The sequence below is a fragment of the Ranitomeya imitator genome, chromosome 5, assembly GCF_032444005.1.
Source record: "Ranitomeya imitator isolate aRanImi1 chromosome 5, aRanImi1.pri, whole genome shotgun sequence".
NCBI lineage: Eukaryota > Metazoa > Chordata > Amphibia > Anura > Dendrobatidae > Ranitomeya > Ranitomeya imitator.
In genome coordinates, this window is record NC_091286.1 from 702,502,091 (window position 1) to 702,527,125 (window position 25,035).

Below are 25,035 nucleotides of genomic sequence, written 5' to 3' on the forward strand. Positions count from 1 at the left end.
TTACCTCCTTACTGGTCATTGCTGTATTTTACCTCCTTACTGGTCATTGCTGTCCTTTACCTCCTTACTGGTCATTGCTGTCCTTTACCTCCTTACTGGTCATTGCTGTATTTTACCTCCTTACTGGTCATTGCTGTCCTTTTACCTCCTTACTGGTCATTGCTGTCCTTTTACCTCCTTACTACTCATTACTGTCCTTTACCTCCTTACTGGTCTTTACTGTCCTTTACCTCCTTACTGGTCATTGCTGTCCTTTACCTCCTTACTGGTCATTTCTGTCCTTTACCTCCTTACTGGTCATTGCTGTATTTTACCTCCTTACTGGTCATTGCTGTCCTTTTACCTCCTTACTGGTCATTGCTGTCCTTTTACCTCCTTACTACTCATTACTGTCCTTTACCTCCTTACTGGTCATTGCTGTCCTTTACCTCCTTACTGGTCATTACTGTCCTTTACCTCCTTACTGGTCATTGCTGTCCTTTACCTCCGTACTGGTCATTACTGTCCTTTACCTCCTTACTGGTCATTGCTGTCCTTTACCTCCTTACTGGTCATTACTGTCCTTTACCTCCTTACTGGTCATTACTGTCCTTTACCTCCTTACTGGTCATTACTGTCCTTTACCTCCTTACTGGTCATTTCTGTCCTTTACCTCCTTACTGGTCTTTACTGTCCTTTACCTCCTTACTGGTCATTGCTGTCCTTTACCTCCTTACTGGTCATTTCTGTCCTGTGCCTCCTTACTACTCATTGCTTTCCTCTGCCCCCTATTGCTCCGTACTGTCCTGCATCTCCCTACAACCTTCTGCTTGCTTGCGATTTTATTGATGAGGTATTGAATACTTCAGGCAGGAGAAGACAGTGATGATCAGAGCTGTGATACTTGTAGTGGAAGGTTTCGCCCCTTCAGCAGCTGCCTCCGTCCACCATAACTGTTGCCGTGTTCATCCCTCTAGCTCTGTTAGCCACTGACACCCCCAGGCAATGTTCCCTCTTGTCATCCTTCCTGTCCTCATAGTCTGATGGGTCTTGTATAATGTAATGGTATATTATGGGCATGCTCTGGACAGAGTACAGTCAGCAGGTGCAGCGCTGACCATCAGAGGCCGGAGCACAGCAGCTGATTGTTGTCTTTCTAACTTCCCCAGAGCCCGGGATTAACCACACACCTTCATGACTGCGCCCTCTGGTGGTCATCTCGCAGCTGTAGCTAGAGATCAAAAATGGAAGAGTTCTTCTGGATCACTGGTCAGGTGCTGTTACCTGTGCAGTGCTGGCCCACACGTGGCGCCCATGTCTGTGTGTTACAGCCTGGCTTGTGTGCTTAATACCTGTACAGCAGCATCCACATTGTCATGCCAAAAGCCTCCTACAGGGGACTCAAGTGAGGACCTGGCGGAAGTGTATAAGTCTAAAGTGTTGGGGCGAGCCCTAACGCCATCATTGGACTGGGACCTGTTCTAGAAATAAAACTTAGTGATTCTATCAATTCTCTGTATGAGGCAGTGCAGGATAGGGTTGGAGGAGCTGAGCGCTGAAAGATATATGTTTTATATAAAATATAGAGGACCTGTGGGCCCTGCTTCTGCCTCATAGAGGAAGTCTGTGAGTCCTCTATCCACCACCCAATGAAAGAGAAAGCCTATGAGCTATATTGCCCTTGTCCACTCATACAGAACGCATGTGAATCCTGCTTCCCCACCCACTCGTACAGAAAGCCTATGTGTCCCACTTCCCCTTCCAGTAATTGAGAAAGCCAGAGTCCTGCTTCCCTCAACCACTCATAGAAAAGCCTGTGAGTCGTGCTTCCCCTGCCCACTCATGGAGAAAGCCTGTGAGTCCTGCTTCCGTTGACCACTCATAGAAAAGCCTGTGAGTCGTGCTTCCCTCAACCACTCATAGAAAAGCCTGTGAGTCCTGCTTCCCTCAACCACTCATAGAAAAGCCTGTAAGTCATGCTTCCCTCAACCACTCATAGAAAAGCCTGTGAGTCATGCTTCCCTCAACAACTCATAGAAAAGCCTGTGAGTCCTGCTTCCCCGGCCCAATCATGGAGAAAGCCTGTGAGTCCTGCTTCCGTTGACCACTCATGCAGAAAGCCTGTTAGTCTTCTTCCCCCACCCACTCATAGAGAAAGCTTGTGAGTCCTGTGGACTTTTCCAATCACAGAGAAAGCCTGTGAGTGGTGCCGTCCTCTCCAATCATACAGAAAGCCTGTGAGTCCTTCCTTCCTCAACCACTCATGGATAAAGCCTTTGGGTCCTGCTTCCCCTGCCCACGCATGGAGAAAGCCTGCGAGTCCTGCTTCCCTTGACCACTCATGTAGAAAGCCTGTGAGTCCTTCCTCCCTCAACCACTCATGGATAAAGCCTGTGAGTCCTGCTTCCCCTGCCCACTTATGCAGAAAGCCTATGATTCTTCTTCCCCCACCCACTCATAGAGAATGCTTGTGAGTCCTGCTTCCCTCTGCAATCCTAGAGAAAGCCTGTGAGTCCTGCGGCCCACTCCAATCACAGAGAAAGCCTGTGAGTCCTGCAGCCCTCTCCAATTATAAAGCATGTGAGACCTGTTTCCTCCCGCTCACTCATTGAGAGAGTCTGTGAGTCCTGCTTCTAATAATTGTAATTGTATCAGGCCAACATATCAGTATAAATAGGGGCATTCCGATAACACTGCATGACCCGGTCACCAGCCAGTATCTGTATAGGTGCAGATACAAGGTGCTACTCAGTGCACGGCGGGTATTGAACGATTGTCCTCATCGTGTTAACCTCGTTTATTACCGGTCTCTTTACACTAATATTTTTGTATGTTCTCATCCATTAAGCAACACAAAATAGAAAAAATACACAAAAACTCAAAGCAGTTGCGTCACTGAATGCATCACTATGAGAAATGCCTGACGTACTCTCTGACAAGTGGGCCTGGTAGTTATTCAGAGCGGCCTAGCTCAGGTCGGTGGGCCTGGTCTGTTGTTGACTATGATGGACCTGGTCTGTTCTTGACTCTTGACCAGTCTGTTCTCAAACATGATGGGACTAGTCAGTTATTGATTTTGATGGGTGGGCTCTGTTCTCAATCCTACTGAGCCCGGTCTGTTCTTTACCCTGGTGGGCTCGGTCTGCTCTTTTTTACCCAATGGGCCTGTTTGACCTCTGTCTGATTTGTTCTTGGCCCAGGTCTAGGTGACTTTATATTTGTGAGGTTGACACAGTGTGGTCCTCTCCTAGTCTGGATGAGTGTAGACATGTGAGAATGGCACAGTGTGGTCCTCTCCTGGTCTGGGTGACTGTAGACATGTGAGAATGGCATGGTGTAGTCCTCTCCTGGTCTGGGTGACTAGTTATGAGAGGTTGACACAGTGTGGTACTCTCCTGATCTGGGTTACCGTAGATATGTGAGGTTGGCACAGTGAGGTTCTCGCCAGGTCTCAGTAGCTATAGATACAGTGGGGAAAAAAAGTACTTAGCGACCAATTATACAAGTTCTCCCACTTAAAAAGATGAGAGACGCCTGTATTTGGCATGATAGGTAGATCACACCTATGAGACTCAAGATGAGAAAACAAATCCAGATAATCACCTTGTCTGATTTGGCAAGATTTATTTTGAAAAATATGGTGGAAAATAAGTATTTGGTCACCTAAAAACATGCAAGATGTCTGGCTCTCACAGACCTGTAACTTCTTCTTTAAGAGGCTCCTCTGTCCTCCACTCATTACCTGTAGTAATGGCTCCTGTTCGAACTTGTTATCAGTATAAAAGACACCTGCCCACAACCTCTAAACAGTCACACTCCAAACTCCAATATGGTGAAGACCAAGAGCTGTCGAATGATACCAGAAGCAAAACTGTAGTCCTGCACTAGGCTGGGAAGACTGAATTTGCAATAGGCAAGCAGCTTGGTGTGATGAAATCAACTGTGGTAGCAATAATAAGAAAATGGAAGACAGACAAGACCTCTGATAATCTCCCTTGATCCGGAGTTCAACACAAGATCTCACCCCGTGGGGTCAAAATGATCACAAGAACGGTGAGCAAAATCCCAGAACCACATGGAGGGACCTAGTGAATGACCTGCAGAGAGCTGGGACAACCGTAACAAAGGCCACCATCAGTAACACACTACGCCACCAGGGACTCAGATCCTGCAGAGCCAAATGTGTCCCCCTGCTTAAGCCAGTACATGTCCGGGCCCGTCTGAAGTTTGGTAGAGAGCATTTGGATTATCCAGAAGAGTATTCGGAGAATGTCATATGGTCTGATGAAACCAAAGTAGAACTGTTTGGTAGAAACAAAACTCATCATGTTTGGAGGAGACGGAATGCTGAGTTGCATCCAAAGTACACCATACCTACTGTGAAGCATGGGGGTGGCAACATCATGCTTTGGAGCTATTTCTCTGCAAAAGGACCAGGATGACTGATCCGTGTACATGAAAGAATGAATGAGGCCATATAACGTGAAATTTTGAGTGCAAACCTCCTTCCATCAGCAAGGGCACTGAAGATGAAACGTGGATGGGTCTTTCAGCATGATAATAATCCCAAGCACTTCACTAGGGCAACGAAGGAGTGGCTTCGTAAGAAGAATATGAAGGTCCTGGAGTGTCCTAGCTAGTCTCCAGATCTCAACCCCATAGAAAACCTTTGGAGGGAGTTGAAAGTCCGTGTTGCCCAGCGACAGGCCCAAAACATCACTGATCTATAGGAGATCTGCATGAAGGAATGGTCCAACATACCACCAACAGTGTGAGCCAACCTTGTGAAGACTTACAGAAAATGTTTGACCTCTGTCATTGCCAACAAAGGATATATAACAAAATATTGAGATGAAATTTTGTTAATGACCAAATACTTATTGTCCACCATAAATTGCAAAAAAAATCTTCCCAAATCAGACGCGGTGATTTTCTGGATTTGTTTTCTCATTTTGACTCTCATAGTTGTGATCTACCTATGATGTCAATTCCAGGTCTCTCTCATCATTTTCCCCTCTGTATGTGAGAGTGGAACAGTGTGGTCCTCTCCTGGTCTAGATAACTATAGATATGAGGTTGTCACAGCACGGTTCTCCCCTTCTCTAGGTGGCTATAGAGAGATGTGATTGGAGCAGTGTGATAATATGTGAGGTTCGCTCAGTGTGGTCCTCTCTTGGTCTGGAAGACTGTTGGTATGTGAGGTTCGCTCAGTGTGGTCGTCTCTTGGTCTGGAAGACTGTTGATATGTGAGGTTCGCTCAGTGTGGTCCTCTCTTGGTCTGGAAGACTGTTGGTATGTGAGGTTCGCTCAGTGTGGTCGTCTCTTGGTCTGGAAGACTGTTGGTATGTGAGGTTCGCTCAGTGTGGTCCTCTCTTGGTCTGGAAGACTGTTGGTATGTGAGGTTCGCTCAGTGTGGTCGTCTCTTGGTCTGGAAGACTGTTGGTATGTGAGGTTCGCTCAGTGTGGTCCTCTCTTGGTCTGGAAGACTGTTGGTATGTGAGGTTCGCTCAGTGTGGTCGTCTCTTGGTCTGGAAGACTGTTGGTATGTGAGGTTCGCTCAGTGTGGTCCTCTCTTGGTCTGGAAGACTGTTGGTATGTGAGGTTCGCTCAGTGTGGTCGTCTCTTGGTCTGGGTGTCTGTAGATATGTGAGGTTGGCATAGTATGGTCCTTTCCTGGTCTGGGTGATCTACTATATAATTGTCTAAGGGTCACTTCCGTCTGTCCTTCTGTCTTTTTGTCTGGCATGGATGTTCATTGTTTGCGGCCTCTGTCTGTCATGGAAATGCAAGTCGCTGATTGGTCTCGCCAGCTGCCTGTCATGGCTGCCGAGACCGATCAGCGCCGGCCACAGTCCGATTAGTCCCTCCCTACTCCCCTGCAGTCAGTGCCCGGCGCCCGCTCCATACTCCCCTCTCCAGTCACCGCTCACACAGGGTTAATGCCAGCTCCGTTACCGCCGCTATTAACCCTGTGTGACCAAGTTTTTACTATTGATGCTGCCTATGCAGCATCAATAGTAAAAAGATCTAATGTTAAAAATAATTAAAAAAAACAAAAAAAACAGCTGTTGTCACCTTCCGTAGTCCGATGTTGCGCTCGCGCCTGCCGCCAGCTTCCGTTCCCAGAGATGCAATGCGAAATTACCCAGAAGACTTAGCGGTCTCGCGAGACCGCTAAGTGATCTGGGTAATTTCACAATACATCCTGGGAACGAAAGATGGTAGCAGCTGTGCGTGCATCGCCAGAGGTTCGCTGGATCTACGCTGGATCCCAGCGGGTGAGTATATAACTATTTTTTTTTATTTTAATTTTTTTTTTTTAACAGGGATATGGTGCCCACACTGCTAAATACTACGTGGGCTGTGTTATATACCGTGTGGCTGCTATATACTACCAGGCCAGTGTTAGATACTATGTGGGCTGTGTGATATACTGCGTGGGCTGCGTTATATACTACATGGCTGCTATATACTACGTGGGCAGTGTTATATACTACGTGGCTGTGTTCTATACTGCGTGCTATATACTACGTGGCCACTGTTAGATACTATGTGGGCTGTGCTATATACTGCGTGGCTGCTATATGCTGCGTGGCTGCTATATACTGTGTGGGCTGTGTTATATACTACGTGGGCTGTGTTATTTACTGCGTGGCCTATATTAACGCATCGGGTATTCTACAATATGTATGTATGTATATAGCAACCACATGGTATATACCACAGGCCACGTAGTACTCCTATATACTACGTGGCCTGTGCTATATACTATGTGGCTGCTATATACATACATACATATTCTAGAATACCCGATGCGTTAGAATCGGGCCACCATCTAGTTTTAAATAAGCACGGTTGGCACAGTGTGGTCTTCTCCTCTACTGGATGACTGTAGTTATGTGAAGTTTGCACCGTGTGGTCCTCTCCTTATCTTGGTGACTGTAGTGATATGAGGCTGGCGGTGTGTGGTCCTCTCCTGGTCTGGGTGGCTGTGCGTATCTCCTGTACTAGGACACTGTAGATATGTGAGGTATCAAGAGTGTCGTTCTCCCTTGGTCTGGGTGACGGTAGTTCTGTGCGGTTGGCACAGTGTCGTCCTCTTATGGTCTGGGTGGTTGTAGATATGTGTGGTTGGCACAGCGTTGTTCTCTCCTGGTCTGGCTAACTGTAGTTATGTGAGGTTAGCACAGAGTGGTCCTCTCTTGATCTGGGTGACTGTAGATAGGTGAGGTTGGCACAGTGTAGTCCTCTCTTTGGATGGCCATAGATATGTGAGGTTGGCAGAGTGTGGTCCTCTTTTCATGTGGGTGACTGTAGATATGTGAGGTTGGCAGAGTGTGGTCCTCTCCTGGTCTGGGTGGCTGTAGATATGTGTGATTGGCACAGCATTGTCCTCTCCTGGGCTGGCTAACTGTAGTTATGTGAGGTTGGAACAATGTGGTCCTCTCTTGATCTGGGTGACTAGATAGGTGAGGTTGGCACAGTGTAGTCATCTCTTTATCTGTGTGACTGTGGATATGTGAAGTTCACACAGTGTGGTCCTCTCTTTATCTGGGTAACTAGATATGAGGTTGGCACAGTGTGGTCCTCTCTTTATCTGGGTGACTAGATATGAGGTTGGCACAGTGTGGTCCTCTTTTTATCTGGGTGACTAGATATGTGAGGTTGCCACAGTGTCTTCCTCTCTTACTCTGGGTGACTGTAGATTTGTGTGGTTGGCACAGCGTAATCCTCTCCTGGTCTGTCTGACTGTAGTGGGTGGCTGTAGATATGTGAGGTTGCCACAGTGTCTTCCTCTTTTTAGTCTGGGTGACTGTAGATTTGTGTGGTTGTCACAGCGTGGTCCTCTCCTGGTCTGGCTGCCTGTAGTTACAGTGGGGCAAAAAAGTATTTAGTCAGTCAGCAATAGTGCAAGTTCCACCACTTAAAAAGATGAGAGGCGTCTGTAATTTACATCATAGGTAGACCTCAACTATGGGAGACAAACTGAGAAAAAAAAATCCAGAAAATCACATTGTCTGTTTTTTTAACATTTTATTTGCATATTATGGTGGAAAATAAGTATTTGGTCAGAAACAAAATTTCATCTCAATACTTTGTAATATATCCTTTGTTGGCAATGCCAGAGGTCAAACGTTTTCTGTAAGTATTCACAAGGTTGCCACACACTGTTGTTGGTATGTTGGCCCATTCCTCCATGCAGATCTCCTCTAGAGCAGTGATGTTTTTGGCTTTTCGCTTGGCAACACGGACTTTCAACTCCCTCCAAAGGTTTTCTATAGGGTTGAGATCTGGAGACTGGCTAGGCCACTCCAGGACCTTGAAATGCTTCTTACGAAGCCACTCCTTCGTTGCCCTGGCGGTGTGCTTTGGATCATTGTCATGTTGAAAGACCCAGCCACGTTTCATCTTCAATGCCCTTGCTGATGGAAGGAGGTTTGCACTCAAAATCTCACGATACATGGCCCCATTCATTCTTTCATGTATCCGGATCAGTCGTCCTGGCCCCTTTGCAGAGAAACAGCCCCAAAGCATGATGTTTCCACCACCATGCTTTACAGTAGGTATGGTGTTTGATGGATGCAACTCAGTATTCTTTTTCCTCAAAACACGACAAGTTGTGTTTCTACCAAACAGTTCCAGTTTGGTTTCATCAGGACATTCTCCCAAAACTCCTCTGGATCATCCAAATGCTCTCTAGCAAACTTCAGACGGGCCCGGACATGTACTGGCTTAAGCAGTGGGACACGTCTGGCACTGCAGGATCTGAGTCCATGGTGGCGTAGTGTGTTACTTATGGTAGGCCTTGTTACATTGGTCCCAGCTCTCTGCAGTTCATTCACTAGGTCCCCCCGCGTGGTTCTGGGATTTTTGCTCACCGTTCTTGTGATCATTCTGACCCCACGGGGTGGGATTTTGCGTGGAGCCCCAGATCGAGGGAGATTATCAGTGGTCTTGTATGTCTTCCATTTTCTAATTATTGCTCCCACTGTTGATTTCTTCACTCCAAGCTGGTTGGCTATTGCAGATTCAGTCTTCCCAGCCTGGTGCAGGGCTACAATTTTGTTTCTGGTGTCCTTTGACAGCTCTTTGGTCTTCACCATAGTGGAGTTTGGAGTCAGACTGTTTGAGGGTGTGCACAGGTGTCTTTTTATACTGATAACAAGTTTAAACAGGTGCCATTACTACAGGTAATGAGTGGAGGAAAGAGGAGACTCTTAAAGAAGAAGTTACAGGTCTGTGAGAGCCAGAAATCTGGATTGTTTGTTTCTGACCAAATACTTATTTTCCACCATAATATGCAAAAAAAATGTTAAAAAAACAGACAATGTGATTTTCTGGATTTTTTGTTCTCAGATTGTCTCCCATAGTTGAGGTCTACCTATGATGTAAATTACAGACGCCTCTCATCTTTTTAAGTGGTGGAACTTGCACTATTGCTGACTGACTAAGGCTGTGTGCACACGATGCAGATTTGGTGCAGAATTTTCTGCATAAAATCTGCACTAAATCTGCATCTCCTGGCAGAATCCACAGGTGCGTTTGATGCTTTTTTTTATGCACAAATCTGCACAAAAAACGCATCAAAAACGCACCTGCGGATTTCTATTATGGAGGGGTGCAGAAACGCTGCAGAACTGCACAAAAGAAGTGACATGCACTTCTTTGAAATCTGCAGCGTTTCTGCGCAGATTTTTCTGCACCATGTGCACAGCTTTTTTTTTCACATTGATTTACATTGTACTGTAAATCACAGTGCAATTCTGCAGCGTTTCTGCTGCAGAAAAATCTGCTGCAGTTCTGCACTAGATCTGCATCGTGTGCACATACCCTAAATACTTTTTTGCCCCACTGTATGTGAGTGTCAGGAAATAGGAAGAAGTTCTGATTACTTCAATTACACATACAGGGCTCTCAGCTTCAGTTTCTTGTGCCTTCCAGCAGAAGGCTGGAATTCTAAGCCACTCTCCCTCCTTCCCCCCTGCTATATAGTGTAATGGGAGACCAGTGTGCTAGCAAGAGGAATTTTTATGGCTTGGTGCTGCGAAAGGCAGACTCCTTAAACTCCTCATTCCCCCCTCCCAACCGATACTGGCTAAAACTGGTACAGAAAGCATGGGATTCCTTTGTTCTTGTAAAGCTAGGTATACTGGCACCGATCAGGGCTAGAGATATAAGGATTATATATTCCGGATGTCCATCGAGAGATCTATACCTCACTGAAATCGCTAGGAGCTAAACCCAACAAGTGCAAGGAGCAGGTTTCTCCATAAGTGGGTCATGTATCTACGCCGTGTTTACACTTAAAAGAACCCCCTTGACAGTGAACATCCTAATCATGGTGTCATTCGTATACGAGGTTCATACAACGAGCTATGTATAAAAATGATTTGTTATAACTCTTAAGAAAGGGGAGAATTCAGCCTCTGAGTGAGGTCACCAACGAGGGAGTGCCTTGGTTTTGGGCTGGGAGATAACTGAGTGGGACATCAGTCTTCCAGTGTCTTTTGTCCGGGGTCTAGCTGCTATGCAGATGTGTGATATGCATCTAGATGTGTCCCCTGAGCACATGGGCAGCCAGGAGATGAAATGATCTGAACGAAATGTAAGTGTTTTTTCAACTTTAAACCCATTTTATTTGTAATTGTACTGTGCATACGATATTTGTCTTCTTTATAATATCTTTTTATACTTCTGTAAACATTGCCTACCTTTTTTGGAGTAAAATATAAAATTACTAGCTTTGTCTCACCTTGCTCCGTAGCGTACGGTCACGTCCTCTGAAGTGAATTACGCTACTAATATGGTGTTGGCTCCGGACCCGTTAATAATCAAGAAATTGGAGCTGGTGGCAGCGGATTTGTCCTGTGTTTGGGAGGCTTTGTCGCAACTGGCGGGGTTGATAATTATTGTTCCCGCCTGAGTGGGAGTAGCTATATCTCCCTTGCTGCCCATTAGCCAGTACAAAGTAAGGCAGCCTTTCTTTCTAGCGACTAATTATCCTAGGTGCAGTACCCAGTCTGACCTGAGGGTAAGGGGGCGCAAGAGAGCTGCAAGTTCCAAACCGGAACTTGGAAGTTGGATATAGATAAATCCCCTTCAGAAAGAAGCAGGGGCAACCAAACAACCCCGGTTCATGACAAATTGGTGTGAGCGGTGGGGATGATAAAGGTATCCTCCCCGTGAACCGTGACAGTGAGGTCAGCACAGCGTGGTCCTCTCCTGGTCTGGCTGACTGTAGTTATGTGAGGTTAGCACAGTGTGGGCCTCTCTTTGTCTGGTTGGCTGTAGATTTGTGTGGTTGTTACAGAGTACTTCTCTCTTGGTCTGGATGGCTGTAGTTATGTGAGATTGGCACGGTGTGGTCTTATCCTGGTCTGGGTGACTGTAGATATGTGAGGTTGGCACGGTGTGGTCCTCTCCTGGTCTGAGTGACTGTAGATATGTGAGGTTAGCACGGTGTGGTCCTCTCCTGGTCTGAGTGACTGTAGATATGTGAGGTAAGGCTACGTTCACATTAGCGTTGTGCGCTGCTGCGTCGGCGACGCAACGCACAACGCACACAAAAACGCACCAAAACGCACGCAAAAACGCTGCGTTTTGCGACGCATGCGTCATTTTTTGCCTAAATTTGGACACAAGAAAAATGCAACTTGTTGCGTTTTCTTGGTCCGACGCTTGCGGCAAAAAAGACGCATGCGTCGCACAACGCAACAAACAAAAACGCATGCGTCCCCCATGTTAAATATAGGGGCGCATTACGCATGCGTCGCCGCTGCGTCGCCCGACGCAAACTAGCATAACGCTAATGTGAACGTAGCCTTAGCACGATGTGTGTTGTGAGTTCCGTTCTGGAGCTCCCTCCTGTGGTTGCTAATGGTATTTTTGCGAGTTCTGCCCTTGGGCTCCCTCTGGTGGTTTCGAGTGGAACTGCTGCTCCGTTAGGTGGCTGTAGCAGCTGCCTTCACTAATCGCCTTGCCTGGGTTTGTTATTTAAACCTGCTCTGGGCTTTAGTTCATGCCTGCTGTCAATGTTCTTGGTTGGATTTGATTCTTCCCTTGGATTTCTCATATGGCCAGTCCTTGTCTGCAAAAGATAAGTTTTGCTAGTTTGTTTGTCCATTTGATTGGACTCTATTGTTTGCATCTTGTCTATTTTGTCCAGCTTGTCACAATGTCTTATTCAGGCTAGCTGGAAGCTCTAGGAAAGCAGATTTGCCCCTCCACACCGTGAGTCGGTGTGGAGATCATTTTTGTAAACTCTGCGTGGATTTTGTAGTTTTTAATACTGACCGCACAGTATCCTTTGCTCTCTGTCTATCTAGTTTAGTTTTGGCCTCCCTTTGCTGAATTTTAATTTCATTTCTGAGTTCGTCATTTCCCTCTCCTTTCACAGTCAATATTTGTGGGGGGCTATCTTTCCTTTTGGGGGTTTCTCTGAGGCAAGATAGCTTTCTATTTCCTTCTTTAGGGGTAGCTATATCTGAGGCTGTGACGAGGTGTCTAGGGAGTGTCAGGATATTCCCACGGCTATTTCTCGTTGTGTTGTTAGGATTAGGGACTGCGGTCAGTAGAGATACCACCTTCTCAGAGCTCGTTCCATGTTGCGTTTTAGCCACCAGGTCATATCAGTGTGGCCTCTTAACCACCAGGTCATAACAGGTGTGGTCCTCTCCTGGTCTGGGTGACTATATATATGTGAGGTTGGCACAGTGTGGTCCTCTCCTGGTCTGAGTGACTGTAGATATGTGAGGTTGGCACGGTGTGGTCCTCTCCTGGTCTGGGTGACTGTAGATATGTGAGGTTGGCACAGTGTGGTCCTCTCCTGGTCTGAGTGACTGTAGATATCTGAGGTTAGCACAGTGTGGTCCTCTCCTGGTCTGGGTGACTGTAGATATGTGAGGTTGGCACGGTGTGGTCCTCTCCTGGTCTGGGTGACTGTAGATATGTGAGGTTAGCACAGTGTGGTCCTCTCCTGGTCTGGGTGACTGTACATATATGAGGCTGGCACATTGTGGTCCTCTCCTGGTTTGGGTGAATGTAGATATGTGAGGTTGGCACGGTTTGGTCCTCTCCTGGTCTGGGTGACTGTAGATATGTGAGGTTGGCACAGTGTGGTCCTCTCCTGGTTTGGGTGACTGTAGATATGTGAGGTTGGCACGGTTTGGTCCTCTCCTGGTCTGGGTGACTGTAGATATGTGAGGTTAGCACAGTATGGTCCTCTCCTGGTCTGGGTGACTATAGATATGTGAGGTTGGCACGGTGTGGTCCTCTCCTGGTCTGAATGACTGTAGATATGTGAGGTTGGCACGGTGTGGTCCTCTCCTGGTCTGGGTGACTGTAGATATGTGAGGTTGGCACGGTGTGGTCCTCTCTTGGTCTGGGTGACTGTAGATATGTGAGGTTGGCACAGTGTGGTCCTCTCCTGGTCTGGGTGACTGTAGATATGTGAGGTTGGCACGGTGTGGTCCTCTCCTGGTCTGGGTGACTGTAGATATGTGAGGTTGGCACGGTGTGGTCCTCTCCTGGTCTGGGTGACTGTAGATATGTGAGGTTGGCACGGTGTGGTCCTCTCCTGGTCTGGGTGACTGTAGATATGTGAGGTTGGCACGGTGTGGTCCTCTCTTGGTCTGAGTGACTGTAGATATGTGAGGTTGGCACGGTGTGGTCCTCTCCTGGTCTGGGTGACTGTAGATATGTGAGGTTGGCACGGTGTGGTCCTCTCCTGGTCTGGGTGACTGTAGATATGTGAGGTTGGCACGGTGTGGTCCTCTCCTGGTTTGGGTAACTGTAGATATGTGAGGTTGGCACAGTGTGGTCCTCTCCTGGTCTGGGTGACTGTAGATATGTGAGGTTGGCACAGTGTGGTCCTCACCTGGTCTGGGTGACTGTAGATATGTGAGGTTGGCACGGTGTGGTCCTCTCTTAGTCTGAGTGACTGTAGATATGTGAGGTTGGCACGGTGTGGTCCTCTCCTGGTCTGAGTGACTGTTGATATGTGAGGTTGGCACGGTGTGGTCCTCTCCTGGTCTGGGTGACTGTAGATATGTGAGGTTGGCACGGTGTGGTCCTCTCCTGGTCTGGGTGACTGTAGATATGGGAGGTTAGCACGGTGTGGTCCTCTCTTGGTCTGAGTGACTGTAGATATGTGAGGTTGGCACGGTGTGGTCCTCTCCTGGTCTGGGTGACTGTAGATATGTGAGGTTGGCATGGTGTGGTCCTCTCCTGGTCTGGGTGACTGTAGATATGGGAGGTTAGCACGGTGTGGTCCTCTCCTGGTCTGGGTGACTGTAGATATGTGAGGTTAGCACATTGTGGTCCTCTCTTGGTCTGAGTGACTGTAGATATGTGAGGTTGGCACGGTGTGGTCCTCTCCTGGTCTGGGTGACTGTAGATATGTGAGTTTGGCACGGTGTGGTCCTCTCCTGGTCTGGGTGACAGTAGATATGTGAGGTTAGCACATTGTGGTCCTCTCCTGGTCTGGGTGACTGTAGATATGGGAGGTTGGCACGGTGTGGTCCTCTCCTGGTCTGGGTGACTGTAGATGTGACTGTAGATATGTGAGGTTGGCACGGGGGTGACTGTAGATATGTGAGGTTGGCACGGTGTGGTCCTCTTCTGGTCTGGGTGACTGTAGATATGTGAGGTTGGCACGGTGTGGTCCTCTCCTGGTCTGGGTGACTGTAGATATGTGAGGTTGGCACAGTGTGGTCCTCTCCTGGTCTGGGTGACTGTAGATATGTGAGGTTGGCACGGTGTGGTCCTCTCCTGGTCTGGGTGATTGTAGATATGTGAGGTTGGCACGGTGTGGTCCTCTCCTGGTCTGAGTGACTGTAGACATGTGAGGTTGGCATGGTGTGGTCCTCTCCTGGTCTGGGTGACTGTAGATATGGGAGGTTGGCATGGTGTGGTCCTCTCCTGGTCTGGGTGACTGTAGATATGGGAGGTTAGCACGGTGTGGTCCTCTCCTGGTCTGGGTGACTGTAGATATGTGAGGTTAGCACATTGTGGTCCTCTCTTGGTCTGAGTGACTGTAGATATGTGAGGTTGGCACGGTGTGGTCCTCTCCTGGTCTGGGTGACTGTAGATATGTGAGGTTGGCACGGTGTGGTCCTCTCCTGGTCTGGGTGACTGTAGACATGTGAGGTTGGCACGGTGTGGTCCTCTCCTGGTCCGGGTGACTGTAGACATGTGAGGTTGGCACGGTGTGGTCCTCTCCTGGTCTGAGTGACTGTAGACATGTGAGGTTGGCACAGTGTGGTCCTCTCCTGGTCTGGGTGACTGTAGATATGTGAGGTTGGCACGGTGTGGTCCTCTCCTGGTCTGAGTGACTGTAGACATGTGAGGTTGGCACGGTGTGGTCCTCTCCTGGTCTGAGTGACTGTAGACATGTGAGGTTGGCACAGTGTGGTCCTCTCCTGGTCTGGGTGACTGTAGATATGTGAGGTTGGCACGGTGTGGTCCTCTCCTGGTCTGGGTGACTGTAGATATGTGAGGTTGGCACGGTGTGGTCCTCTCCTGGTCCGGGTGACTAGACATGTGAGGTTGGCACGGTGTGGTCCTCTCCTGGTCTGAGTGACTGTAGACATGTGAGGTTGGCACGGTGTGGTCCTCTCCTGGTCTGAGTGACTGTAGACATGTGAGGTTGGCACAGTGTGGTCCTCTCCTGGTCTGGGTGACTGTAGATATGTGAGGTTGGCACGGTGTGGTCCTCTCCTGGTCTGAGTGACTGTAGACATGTGAGGTTGGCACAGTGTGGTCCTCTCCTGGTCTGGGTGACTGTAGATATGTGAGGTTGGCACGGTGTGGTCCTCTCCTGGTCTGGGTGACTGTAGATATGTGAGGTTGGCACGGTGTGGTCCTCTCCTGGTCCGGGTGACTAGACATGTGAGGTTGGCACGGTGTGGTCCTCTCCTGGTCTGGGTGACTGTAGATATGTGAGGTTGGCACGGTGTGGTCCTCTCCTGGTCCGGGTGACTAGACATGTGAGGTTGGCACGGTGTGGTCCTCTCCTGGTCTGAGTGACTGTAGATATGTGAGGTTGGCACGGTTTGGTCCTCTCCTGGTCTGGATGACTATAGATATGTGAGGTTGGCACGGTGTGGTCCTCTCTTGGTCTGGGTGACTGTAGATATGTGAGGTTGGCACGGTGTGGTCCTCTCTTGGTCTGGGTGACTGTAGACATGCGAGGTTGGCACGGTGTGGTCCTCTCCTGGTCTGGGTGACTGTAGATATGTGAGGTTGGCACGGTGTGGTCCTCTCTTGGTCTGGGTGATTGTAGATATGTGAGGTTGGCACGGTGTGGTCCTCTCCTGGTCTGGGTGATTGTAGATATGTGAGGTTGGCACGGTGTGGTCCTCTCCTGGTCTGAGTGACTGTAGACATGTGAGGTTGGCACAGTGTGGTCCTCTCCTGGTCTGGGTGACTGTAGATATGTGAGGTTGGCACGGTGTGGTCCTCTCCTGGTCTGGGTGACTGTAGATATGTGAGGTTGGCACGGTGTGGTCCTCTCCTGGTCCGGGTGACTGTAGACATGTGAGGTTGGCACAGTGTGGTCCTCTCCTGGTCTGGGTGACTGTAGACATGTGAGGTTGGCACAGTGTGGTCCTCTCCTGGTCTGGGTGACTGTAGACATGTGAGGTTGGCACAGTGTGGTCCTCTCCTGGTCTGGGTGACTGTAGATATGTGAGGTTGGCACAGTGTGGTCCTCTCCTGGTCCGGGTGACTGTAGACATGTGAGGTTGGCACAGTGTGGTCCTCTCCTGGTCTGGGTGACTGTAGACATGTGAGGTTGGCACAGTGTGGTCCTCTCCTGGTCTGGGTGACTGTAGACATGTGAGGTTGGCACAGTGTGGTCCTCTCCTGGTCTGAGTGACTGTTGACATGTGAGGTTGGCACGGTGTGGTCCTCTCCTGGTCTGGGTGACTGTAGACATGTGAGGTTGGCACAGTGTGGTCCTCTCCTGGTCCGGGTGACTGTAGACATGTGAGGTTGGCACGGTGTGGTCCTCTCCTGGTCTGGGTGACTGTAGATATGTGAGGTTGGCACAGTGTGGTCCTCTCCTGGTCTGGGTGACTGTAGACATGTGAGGTTGGCACGGTGTGGTCCTCTCTTGGTCTGGGTGACTGTAGATATGTGAGGTTGGCACGGTGTGGTCCTCTCCTGGTCTGGGTGATTGTAGATATGTGAGGTTGGCACGGTGTGGTCCTCTCCTGGTCCGGGTGACTGTAGACATGTGAGGTTGGCACGGTGTGGTCCTCTCCTGGTCTGAGTGACTGTAGACATGTGAGGTTGGCACAGTGTGGTCCTCTCCTGGTCTGAGTGACTGTTGACATGTGAGGTTGGCACGGTGTGGTCCTCTCCTGGTCTGGGTGACTGTAGATATGTGAGGTTGGCACGGTGTGGTCCTCTCTTGGTCTGGGTGACTGTAGATATGTGAGGTTGGCACAGTGTGGTCCTCTCCTGGTCTGGGTGACTGTAGACATGTGAGGTTGGCACGGTGTGGTCCTCTCTTGGTCTGGGTGACTGTAGATATGTGAGGTTGGCACGGTGTGGTCCTCTCCTGGTCTGGGTGATTGTAGATATGTGAGGTTGGCACGGTGTGGTCCTCTCCTGGTCCGGGTGACTGTAGACATGTGAGGTTGGCACGGTGTGGTCCTCTCCTGGTCTGAGTGACTGTAGACATGTGAGGTTGGCACAGTGTGGTCCTCTCCTGGTCCGGGTGATTGTAGATATGTGAGGTTGGCACAGTGTGGTCCTCTCCTGGTCTGGGTGACTGTAGATATGTGAGGTTGGCACAGTGTGGTCCTCTCCTGGTCCGGGTGATTGTAGATATGTGAGGTTGGCACATTGTGGTCCTCTCCTGGTCTGGGTGACTGTAGACATGTGAGGTTGGCACGGTGTGGTCCTCTCTTGGTCTGGGTGACTGTAGATATGTGAGGTTGGCACGGTGTGGTCCTCTCCTGGTCTGGGTGACTGTAGATATGTGAGGTTGGCACGGTGTGGTCCTCTCCTGGTCTGGGTGATTGTAGATATGTGAGGTTGGCACGGTGTGGTCCTCTCCTGGTCTGGGTGATTGTAGATATGTGAGGTTGGCACGGTGTGGTCCTCTCCTGGTCCGGGTGACTGTAGATATGTGAGGTTGGCACGGTGTGGTCCTCTCCTGGTCTGGGTGACTGTAGACATGTGAGGTTGGCACAGTGTGGTCCTCTCCTGGTCTGGGTGACTGTAGACATGTGAGGTTGGCACAGTGTGGTCCTCTCCTGGTCCGGGTGACTGTAGATATGTGAGGTTGGCACGGTGTGGTCCTCTCCTGGTCTGGGTGATTGTAGATATGTGAGGTTGGCACGGTGTGGTCCTCTCCTGGTCCGGGTGACTGTAGATATGTGAGGTTGGCACGGTGTGGTCCTCTCCTGGTCTGGGTGACTGTAGACATGTGAGGTTGGCACAGTGTGGTCCTCTCCTGGTCCGGGTGACTGTAGATATGTGAGGTTGGCACGGTGTGGTCCTCTCCTGGTCTGGGTGACTGTAGACATGTGAGGTTGGCACAGTGTGGTCCTCTCCTGGTCTGGGTGATTGTAGATATGTGAGGTTGGCACGGTGTGGTCCTCTCCTGGTCCGGGTGACTGTAGATATGTGAGGTTGGCACGGTGTGGTCCTCTCCTGGTCTGGGTGACTGTAGACATGTGAGGTTGGCACGGTGTGGTCCTCTCCTGGTCCGGGTGACTGTAGATATGTGAGGTTGGCACGGTGTGGTCCTCTCCTGGTCTGGGTGACTGTAGACATGTGAGGTTGGCACAGTGTGGTCCTCTCCTGGTCTGAGTGACTGTAGACATGTGAGGTTGGCACGGTGTGGTCCTCTCCTGGTCTGGGTGACTGTAGACATGTGAGGTTGGCACAGTGTGGTCCTCTCCTGGTCTGAGTGACTGTAGACATGTGAGGTTGGCACAGTGTGGTCCTCTCCTGGTCTGAGTGACTGTAGACATGTGAGGTTGGCACAGTGTGGTCCTCTCCTGGTCTGGATGGCAGGACGGGCTCCTCCCCCGGCCGGTTCTTCTCTTCTCGCTCTGCGGATGTGTTGAGTGGAGTCAGACATCTCCTTGCTGCAGCTGAGACACTTCCACACCCGATGCCCTCCCCGCTGCTTCCCTCTCGAGGCCGCTGTAGCCCCGAGGAGCATCGTCTCATCCCCTTCAGGAAGCACGTTGTCAGGGAGGAGCGATGGTACAGGTAGGATGAGCAGGAATGGTCCATAAGGGTCACTGTGCCATGTTCGGTGCCCGCATCCTGCACCACTTCATATGAATGGCTGCAGGTACCGATGCCTGAAGTGCTCTGCTCCTGTGACAGGAAATATTCACCTTTCTGAGCCCTTATGAGATGACTTCAGGGTTACATTTGTGTTCTCTAACGTCAGCTCTGCTATATCTCCCATTCTGGCTGTGCCGCATCTGACAAACTCCGCTCTGCTGCGTCTTATAAAGTCTTGACGATGCTGCAAAAAGTGAATGTTTTGTGAACTCTGACCACATTAGCTCTGCTGTACATGATATGCTCATTCCTGCCGCTACTCACTAACTGTTCGGCTCTGCTACATCTTTGCGACCCCATCACTTGTTATGTAAGTGACCCCGCAGAGCAGAGCTGTGTGCGTGAGAGTTCATACATAAATGATGGTAACCCAATTCCCACACACCATCCCCCGGCTGCTGGGTATTACTCGCTGTGCCACACACTCGCTCCTCTCTGCCCTGGCATAATCCTCGCGCAGCTGTGTAACTGGAGGGCTCTGCAGAGCCAGCAGTGCTGTGTCTGGGGGGCACTGATTATACCCAGGACAGGTGGACTTGTTCGGAGATGGGGAAGGCAGTCAGGTAGCACTGAGGTAATCCGTGTGTAATGTGGAGCACGTTACTTATGTAGTCACATCCCATCTATTCAAGAAGCAGGAGGCTCAGGATGAACACTGATAGAATGATACATCACAAGGCAGTGGCCCCTGACTGCGTCCATGTCTGGGGCCCCTCACGGTGCAGGACTTATTGGGGGACCCAGTATTGTGTCACATGACAGACGGGGCCCCCAGTGCAGGCTCAGCGCTGGGGCCCAGCTTACACTCCTGCATCGTATATATCTTTTATTGGGGGTCCAAGCTCCGGGGTCCCCTCTTCTGCCCTCTTTATTCTGGTTTCAGACCCTCTGTTCCGGTCATGTTTTTTCCCTCCCTCTGTTGCTGGTTATTGTTGTTCTTCTCCCCACATCTTCCTGGTATGGTACAGGTCAGTTACAGGGGCAGTTATTCCTGGTATAGTACAGGTCAGTTACTGGTGCAGTTCTTCCTGGTATAGTACAGGTCAGTTACTGGTGCAGATCTTCCTGGTATGGTACAGGTAAGTTACAGGTGCAGTCCTTCCTGGTATAGTACAGGTCAGTTATTGGTGCAGTTATTCCTGGTATAGTACAGGTCAATTACTGGTGCAGTTCTTCCTGGTATAGTACAGGTCAGTTACTGGTGCAGATCTCCCTGGTATAGTACAGGTCAGTTACAGGTGCAGTTCTTCCTGGTATAGTACAGGTCAGTTACTGGTGCAGTTCTCCCTGGTATAGTACAGGTCAGTTACTGGTGCAGATCTCCCTGGTATAGTACAGGTCAGTTACTGGTGCAGATCTTCCTGGTATGGTACAGGTCAGTTACTGGTGCAGTTCCTCCTGGTATGGTACAGGTCAGTTACTGGTGCAGATCTTCCTGGTATAGTACAGGTCAGTTACTGGTGCAGTTATTCCTGGTATAGTACAGGTCAGTTACTGGTGCAGTTCTTTCTGGTATAGTACAGGTCAGTTACTGGTGCAGTTCTTCCTGGTATAGTACAGGTCAGTTACTGGTGCAGATCTCCCTGGTATAGTACAGGTCAGTTACAGGTGCAGTTCTTCCTGGTATAGTACAGGTCAGTTACTGGTGCAGTTATTCCTGGTATAGTACAGGTCAGTTACTGGTGCAGTTCTTCCTGGTATAGTACAGGTCAGTTACAGGTGCAGTTCTTCCTGGTATAGTACAGGTCAGTTACTGGTGCAGTTCTTCCTGGTATGGTACAGGTCAGTTACTGGTACAGTTATTCCTGGTATAGTACAGGTCAGTTACTGGTGCAGTTCTTCCTGGTATAGTACAGGTCAGTTACAGGTGCAGTTCTTCCTGGTATAGTACAGGTCAGTTATTGGTACAGTTATTCCTGGTATAGTACAGGTCAGTTACTGGTGCAGTTCTTCCTGGTATAGTACAGGTCAGTTACTGGTGCAGTTCTTCCTGGTATAGTACAGGTCAGTTACTGGTGCAGATCTTCCTGGTATAGTACAGGTCAGTTACAGGTGCAGTTCTTCCTGTATAGTACAGGTCAGTTATTGGTGCAGTTCTTCCTGGTATAGTACAGGTCAGTTACTGGTGCAGTTCCTCCTGGTATGGTACAGGTCAGTTACTGGTGCAGATCTCCCTGGTATAGTACAGGTCAGTTACTGGTGCAGATCTTCCTGGTATGGTACAGGTCAGTTACTGGTGCAGTTCCTCCTGGTATGGTACAGGTCAGTTACTGGTGCAGTTCTTCCTGGTATGGTACAGGTCAGTTACAGGTGCAGTTCTTCCTGGTACGGTACAGGTCAGTTACTGGTGCAGTTCCTCCTGGTACGGTACAGGTCAGTTACTGGTGCAGTTCCTCCTGGTATAGTACAGGTCAGTTACTGGTGCAGATCTTCCTGGTATAGTACAGGTCAGTTACTGGTGCAGTTCTTCCTGGTATAGTACAGGTCAGTTACTGGTGCAGTTCTTCCTGGTATCGTACAGGTCAGTTACTGGTGCAGTTCCTCCTGGTATAGTACAGGTCAGTTACTGGTGCAGATCTTCCTGGTATAGTACAGGTCAGTTACTGGTGCAGATCTTCCTGGTATAGTACAGGTCAGTTACTGGTGCAGTTCTTCCTGGTATTGTACAGGTCAGTTACTGGTGCAGTTCTTCCTGGTATAGTACAGGTCAGTTACTGGTGCAGTTCTTCCTGGTATAGTACAGGTCAGTTACTGGTGCAGATCTTCCTGGTATAGTACAGGTCAGTTACTGGTGTAGTTCTTCCTGGTAGAGTGCAGGTCAGTTACTGGTGCAGTTCTTCCTGGTATCGTACAGGTCAGTTACTGGTGCAGTTCCTCCTGGTATAGTACAGGTCAGTTACTGGTGCAGATCTTCCTGGTATAGTACAGGTCAGTTACTGGTGCAGATCTTCCTGGTATAGTACAGGTCAGTTACTGGTGCAGTTCTTCCTGGTATAGTACAGGTCAGTTACTGGTGCAGTTCTTCCTGGTATAGTACAGGTCAGTTACTGGTGCAGATCTTCCTGGTATAGTACAGGTCAGTTACTGGTGCAGTTCTTCCTGGTATTGTACAGGTCAGTTACTGGTGCAGTTCTTCCTGGTATAGTACAGGTCAGTTACTGGTGCAGTTCTTCCTGGTATAGTACAGGTCAGTTACTGGTGCAGATCTTCCTGGTATAGTACAGGTCAGTTACTGGTGCAGATCTTCCTGGTATAGTACAGGTCAGTTACTGGTGCAGATCTTCCTGGTATAGTACAGGTCAGTTACTGGTGCAGTTCCTCCTGGTATAGTACAGGTCAGTTACTGGTGCAGATCTTCCTGGTATAGTACAGGTCATTTACTGGTGCAGTTCTTCCTGGTATAGTACAGGTCAGTTACTGGTGCAGATCTTCCTGGTATAGTACAGGTCAGTTACTGGTGCAGTTCTTCCTGGTATAGTACAGGTCAGTTACTGGTGCAGATCTTCCTGGTATAGTACAGGTCAGTTACTGGTGCAGATCTTCCTGGTATAGTACAGGTCAGTTACTGGTGCAGATCTTCCTGGTATAGTACAGGTCAGTTACTGGTGCAGTTCCTCCTGGTATAGTACAGGTCAGTTACTGGTGCAGATCTTCCTGGTATAGTACAGGTCAGTTACTGGTACAGTTCTTCCTGGTATAGTACAGGTCAGTTACTGGTGCAGTTCCTCCTGGTATAGTACAGGTCAGTTACTGGTGCAGTTCCTCCTGGTATAGTACAGGTCAGTTACTGGTGCAGTTCCTCCTGGTATAGTACAGGTCAGTTACTGGTGCAGTTCCTCCTGGTATAGTACAGGTCAGTTACTGGTGCAGATCTTCCTGGTATAGTACAGGTCAGTTACTGGTGCAGTTCCTCCTGGTATAGTACAGGTCAGTTACTGGTGCAGTTCCTCCTGGTATAGTACAGGTCAGTTACTGGTGCAGTTCTTCCTGGTATAGTACAGGTCAGTTACTGGTGCAGTTCCTCCTGGTATAGTACAGGTCAGTTACTGGTGCAGTTCCTCCTGGTATAGTACAGGTCAGTTACTGGTGCAGTTCTTCTCAGCAGGGTGCAGGGTAACACATATCTTTCTGGCACTGTAAGGGTTTATGGCCGGTGCCTGCTGTTTGCACATCTGTCCTCCGCCCCATTAATCCCACTCATAATTTCATTTTCTCATCTTTGCTCCTAGATAAATCCCCCGGCGGCGGCGGCTAAAAGCGTCTGGACTGAGCTCCCCGTGACCCCGATACAGCAGCCTGCACATCACATAACTGCACACAATGCCATCACTGCCAGGGATGATGATGGCGCTGCCAGCCCCAGGGGCACCGGAGCCGGGGTAGTAATGAGGGGCAGTGGCGCCTCCTAGTGTCCCTCCTAGTGTGGGTACAGCTCTGTCCTGCTGCTCCCATGCGGTTCAGGGAATAAGGGGAGAAGGCGATCTGCAGCCATGATCTTCCTGCTGTCTACACCTCTGCTGGCTGCCAGTGAACGGGAACATTCAGCTTTTGGCTGAGGGTTTGCTCCAGTGTATCAGAGCTGGAGACACTATTCTCTCACAGAGTGATACATTGTAACAAAAGCTCCAGATCTGAAATGTTCCAGTCACTACATACCCGTGTGTTAGAAAGCTTTGGAGCTGTGTTGTGAGCCCGTCCATTATAACGCACCGTCCATTATAAGCAGCTCTTGTTTTCCAGCTGGGGGATGGCGGTCAATGTTTATTCCACCTCTGTGACCAGTGAGAACCTGAGTCGCCATGACATGCTGGCCTGGGTCAACGACTCCATACAGCTCAACTACACCAAGATCGAGCAGCTGTGCTCAGGTATGGAGCGGGGGAGAGGAGCGGCACTACTCATCGTAAGCAGCTCTGTTGTTCCCTGTTATCAGCCTGGCACCCCCTTGACACCAAAGAGCGCTCACCCTCAGTCGCATCTCCTCCCAGTCAAGAGCATGCCCTCCCCCTCAGTCGCATAGCCCCCCTTGGTCGCGCGCACGGCCTCTTCCTCGGTCACACTCCTTCCTTGGTCGTGAGCCATTCTCCTCAGTTGCGTGCCCTTCCCCTCGGTCACCTGCCCCCCCTCGGTCACCTGCCCTCCCCCTCGGTCACCTGCCCTCCCCCCAGGTCACCTGCCCCCCCCCTCGGTCACCTGCCCCCCCCCTCGTTCACCTGCCCCCCCCCTCGGTCACCTGCGGCCCCCCCTCGGTCACCTGCCCCCCCCCTCGGTCACCTGCCCTCCCCCTCGGTCTCCTGCCCTCCCCCTCGGTCACCTGCCCTCCCCCTAGGTCACCTGCCCACCCACCCCTCAGTCGTGTCTCCTCAGCCTCGATCGCAACTTCTCAGCTTCGGTCACGCATCTTTAGCCTCTGCTGCATGTCCTCACCCACGGCAGCGTCTCCTCACTCACGGCAGCGTCTCCTCACCCATGGCAGGGTCTCCTCACCCACGGTTGCATCTCGTTGACCGCGGCAGCATCTCCTTGGCCACGTCTGCTCGGCCGCGTCTCCTCGGCCACGTCTGCTGGGCTTTGTCTCTTCTTCCTCGGTCGCATTTCCTCAGCCTTTTGCTGCGTCTCCTCACCCTCAGTCGCGTCTCCTCAGCCTCTTTCGTGTCTCCTCAGCCTCTTCTCAACCTCTTTCGTGTCTCCTCAACCTCTGTCGCGTCTCCTCGTCCTCGGTCGCGTCTCCTCGTCCTCGGTCGC

General features: G+C 49.9%; 1 protein-coding gene across 4 annotated transcripts in view; it reads left to right on the top strand.

The window, feature by feature from the left end:
- Nucleotides 1-25,035, top strand: part of MAPRE3 (microtubule associated protein RP/EB family member 3) — a 146,610-nt gene that overhangs the window by 80,387 nt on the left and 41,188 nt on the right. For 2 of the 4 annotated variants that reach the window (XM_069728544.1, XM_069728545.1), the window contains one exon: nucleotides 24,031-24,158. In XM_069728544.1, coding sequence (XP_069584645.1) covers nucleotides 24,038-24,158 — 121 coding nt within the window. In that variant the 5' untranslated portion in view covers nucleotides 24,031-24,037. Of the gene's footprint in view, nucleotides 1-1,148; nucleotides 1,254-19,049; nucleotides 19,210-24,030; nucleotides 24,159-25,035 lie in introns of those variants that run through there. The other 2 variants (XM_069728542.1, XM_069728541.1) reach the window with 2 other exon arrangements.